Below are 4,236 nucleotides of genomic sequence, written 5' to 3'. Positions count from 1 at the left end.
AGGGATTGAACTGCGGTCCATCCTAGGTCAGCCGTGTGCAATGCAAACGCCCTACCACTGCACCACTACTCCGGCCCCTACATTTTGATTTTTTTTCCTTAGGGCATTCTGAGAAGTAAAATTTATTATATATATATAAAATCTTTATTTCAGTATCATGATATACAAGCAAAAAAAAATAAAACAAAACAAAGGGCCTGCGTGGTGGTGCTAGAGGTAAAGGTGTCTGCCTTGCCCGCACTAGCCTAGGACAGACCCCTGCTGTTTAATCCCCCGCATCCCATATGGTTCCCCAACCCAGGGGCGATTTCTGAGCGGAAACCAGGAGTAACCCCTGAGCGTCACCGGATGTGGCCAAAAACAAACAAAACAAAAAAACAAGACAAAAAAACAAAAACAAGCATGATTATTACTTGGGTTTCAGTCATAAACAGAACCCCCCCCTTTTCTCATTGGGTGGTGGGAATGTTACATTTTCATCTTATTACCCCATTTTTCTTCAAGCTTAGGACACTTCTTTAACATATTTTGAAGTTTAATCTATTAGACAATTATTTTGATTTATTATTTAAATCACATTTTAGTGATTTTATACATATATAGCATATTGAAAAACTAAACAAAGGAATATACCCTTGAACTCATGCCAGCAGTAAGAGAGAGTTTTGGAATAAATAAAAGCTGTTGGATGTCAGTGAGGAGATACTTGTATTTTTGTGGTGGGTGACATATTTTTTCAGAAATGTAAAATTGTACTAGTTAAAACTATAAATCTTATAAATCATTAAATTAAGTCTTATAACCTTATAAGCAAATATTACTTTCATAAAACATTAAAAATAGATATCTCTAATTCACTTTCACTTGTGAAGACTACTTACCCTGGATATAGAATTCTTGATTGTCAGTTTCTCACTTCTTATTTCATTCCTAATTTTGATGTTGTCCAAATTTTGCCTCCCCATTCTAATATTTTCCCCCTTTCTGTAAAAATTATTTTCCTTCTTTGATTTTCCACAGCTGTACTAAATATGTCTAGGCATGGTTTTCTCTAATGATTTTTTCTATTCTGTCATAGTCATTCTGTCAGCTCTCATGAGTTCTGTATGAGTCACCAACATGGTCAACACTGTAAACAACTAATTTAAAACTGTTCCCTTTTTTTTTTTTTGAGGATATTTCCACATTTTATTTACATTTCAAGACTAAATTTAATCTCAAAATCACATTGCCATACACCTATTTCCTTTTTGTTGATTTCACTTAAAACTTATATGCATGGTTTGTCAAAGACTGTAAACAAATATTTACCATGTCTATTACATATAACACACAAAAACAGCTTTTACCAGAAATTCATTGACCTCCCCATGACATTTTTTATCATTATAAATACAGGTACCAAAACAATCCTGAACTTACTTTTGATACTACTACTTATCAGCACCCACTGCTTTAAAAACACAATTTGTGACAATATTCATTTTACCTGATACTTTAGACAATTTAAACTTAGCTTTCACTAAGATGGATAAAGTATGCCATTTCTGGTTTTCTTCTGGAGTGATAACTTTGGAAACATACATGCTACCACAGCCATCTGACACTTCTCACCATGCTTTCATCTTGAAAACCTGAATCCTATATGTGAGCACTCCAGGTTTATGCCTAAATAACAATGCCTTAACAGAGGAAAAAAAGTGTTGCATCTTTTCTCTGTCACCTGAAAACATAGTGTGTGTGTATATATATTCTTATAAATGTCCAGGTCATGTTTTGCCAGCTGGAATTCTTTTACTTAATACGTAGGTATTTTGCATTGGGATATTTAATCAAGACATTAACATGAATAGAAGGTTGTTGATTTAAGACAAGTTTGAGATCCATTAAAATTAATTATTGTATGTTTGTCCTTCTGGTGGCTGTGGAAGCTTCATATTTTCTTTGGATAACATTAGACGTCTTAGCTCTTGAAGTACAACTTTAATGCTATATGAATTTTGCCATTTTGCTAACACTGGTATGCTTCGTGGATCGGACATTCCACTGGAATTATTTATTCCATTTATATTAATTTTGGTTACAAATCTAACTGATGGAGGAGTTTCTGGGTATTTAGGTCCACATTCTACTTTCAGGTTATATATTCTGTTTTCATAATTCGTCCTTGGTGGCCCAATAATCATGCCTGTCCACCTTGTAAGTGTCATATCTTCATCGTCTTCAAGGTCCCAGCTAACTGTACCATTGCCTACTCCTTTTTGTCCTTCTTCAAGTTCTTCCAACAAGCGAAAATTACGAGGAACCTTAACTCCTATGGGGACCGCCATCTTCGCCTGCAGCCAAAACTGTTCCCTTTTAGATAAACAAATGCTATCCAAAGTACTATCCTAAAATACTTATTAGGTTTGTTCTGTACTAACAGGTAAATCCTCTTCTTTGACTACTCCAAATTGTATCAGGAATAAGTGATTCAATATATTCAGTTTGGTCTCCTGTTTCTCAAAAACAAAAATATAGTCATTCTTGTTTATTAGCCTCATAAGACAAATAGAGTTGCTGCTGATACTGAAAGGTGTCTCAGACACTTAAGGTGACCTGTTTGAATTCGGAAAATAGATCAACTGACAATTGAGAGTATATGGAAAACTTCTTTGTTGCAGTTTCTTCATTTGTAAGGAAGAGATATTAATAATGATGAAATAGTAATAATAATATCTACTTTAGAAATGCTGCATTATTGTTAGTGAATATAAGTTGGAAGTATCTGAGAATATAGTTAATAATTAATAGATACTTAGCAATTATATATTTGGAGTTATTTTTCACCTTTATTAAAGCATTCTAATACAAAAATAAGATAGTTAATCGTGTAAACTTGGGACTGGGGCCAGGTTTGATCCCCCAGCATCCCCATATGGTGCCCAAACCCTGCCAGGAAAAATTTCTGAGCAGAGTCAGAAGTAAACTCTGTGCACTGCCTGATGTAGAGCCCCCCAACCCCCCACCAAAGTGCAACTTAATCATTTTTGGTAGACATGTATACATATAAAAATACCACCACTAGGGGACCTGAGCAATAACACAGTGGGTAGGGCATTTGCTTTGTATGCAAGTAGTCCAGGTTTGATCCCAGGCTTCCCGTATGGTCCCCAGAGCTTGTCAGAAGTAATTTATAAGCACAGAGCCAGGAGCCTTGCTGTGTCTAGTCCAAAAACCAAAAAATCATGAAGGAATAAATAAATAAATAAATAAATAAATAAATAAATAAATAAATAACAACCCACCATCCCTTTTATTTTATTTTTCAACTCATTTCAACGTCTATCCCCAGAAAATACTGACATTTCAGTCATCAAAAATATGTATACATTGGGCCAGAGAGATAGCCTGGAGGTAAGGCATTTGTCTTAAATCCAGAAGGATAGTGGTTCGAATCCAGGCATCCCATATGGTCCCCCGTGCCTGCCAGGAGCAATTTCTGAGTGTAGAGCCTGGAGTAACCCCTGAGCGCTGCTGGGTATGACCCAAAAAACCAATATATATATATATATATATATATATATATATATATATATATATATATATATATATATTATATATATATATATATATATATAATGAAATGTGTATATTTTTATTAAATTATTTTATTTAGTACAAAACTAATTTCAAAATCATTTGATTTTTTTACATGGATCAATAGTGGGGAGGTGGGTCACACCTGGCAGAGCTCAGGGATTACTCCTGGCTCTATGCTCAGAAATCGCTCCTGGCATGCTCAGAGGACAATATGGGATGCCTGGATTAGAACCACCGACCTTCTTCATGAAAGGCAAACACCTTACCTCCATGCTATCTCTCCGGCCCCAGTACATGTATTTTTAATTGTAGTCCATTATATTGACATACAAGTTGTTTATTAATTTGCCTGTTAATGGGTATTTGAGTCCATTTTTAATTATGGCTATTATAAATAAAACTTGTTTTATTTATTCATAATAAAAATTGTTTAATATAAATTTGTGATTTTAGTTTTATTTTGCTTTAAATATTTATCAAATAGAAAAATGTAAGAGGAAAATATTTAAATATATTAAGCTTAGATTCTAAAATATAGTTATAAAAATAGTCAACATTATCTCAGTTAATTTTTCTTAGACTACATAAATTTACCTATAAAGAACTAGTTATTATTCAGATGGAGTTTACAAATATTTTGACTTTGTACTTAAC

The 4,236-nt window shown here is 33.8% G+C and overlaps 1 protein-coding gene across 1 annotated transcript; it reads right to left on the bottom strand.

Moving 5' to 3' along the window:
- Window positions 1-1,158: 1,158 nt before the first annotated feature.
- LOC126013782 (ubiquitin-conjugating enzyme E2 variant 2-like) lies at window positions 1,159-2,338 on the bottom strand. The gene has a single exon (XM_049776987.1). The coding sequence runs from the start codon at window positions 2,328-2,330 to the stop codon at window positions 1,893-1,895; it is 438 nt and encodes a 145-aa protein (XP_049632944.1). The 5' UTR covers window positions 2,331-2,338; the 3' UTR covers window positions 1,159-1,892.
- Between the last annotated feature and the right edge of the window lie 1,898 nt (window positions 2,339-4,236).

Source organism: Suncus etruscus, chromosome 7 (genome assembly GCF_024139225.1).
Source record: "Suncus etruscus isolate mSunEtr1 chromosome 7, mSunEtr1.pri.cur, whole genome shotgun sequence".
Classification (NCBI taxonomy): domain Eukaryota; kingdom Metazoa; phylum Chordata; class Mammalia; order Eulipotyphla; family Soricidae; genus Suncus; species Suncus etruscus.
Note: the sequence above shows the minus strand (reverse complement) of the source record. Positions and strands in the feature narration are given on the sequence as shown.

What these genes read in the sequence shown, in the direction of transcription:
- LOC126013782 (XM_049776987.1), bottom strand. Translation starts at nt 2,330, where the DNA reads ATGGCGGTCCCCATAGGAGTTAAGGTTCCTCGTAATTTTCGCTTGTTG.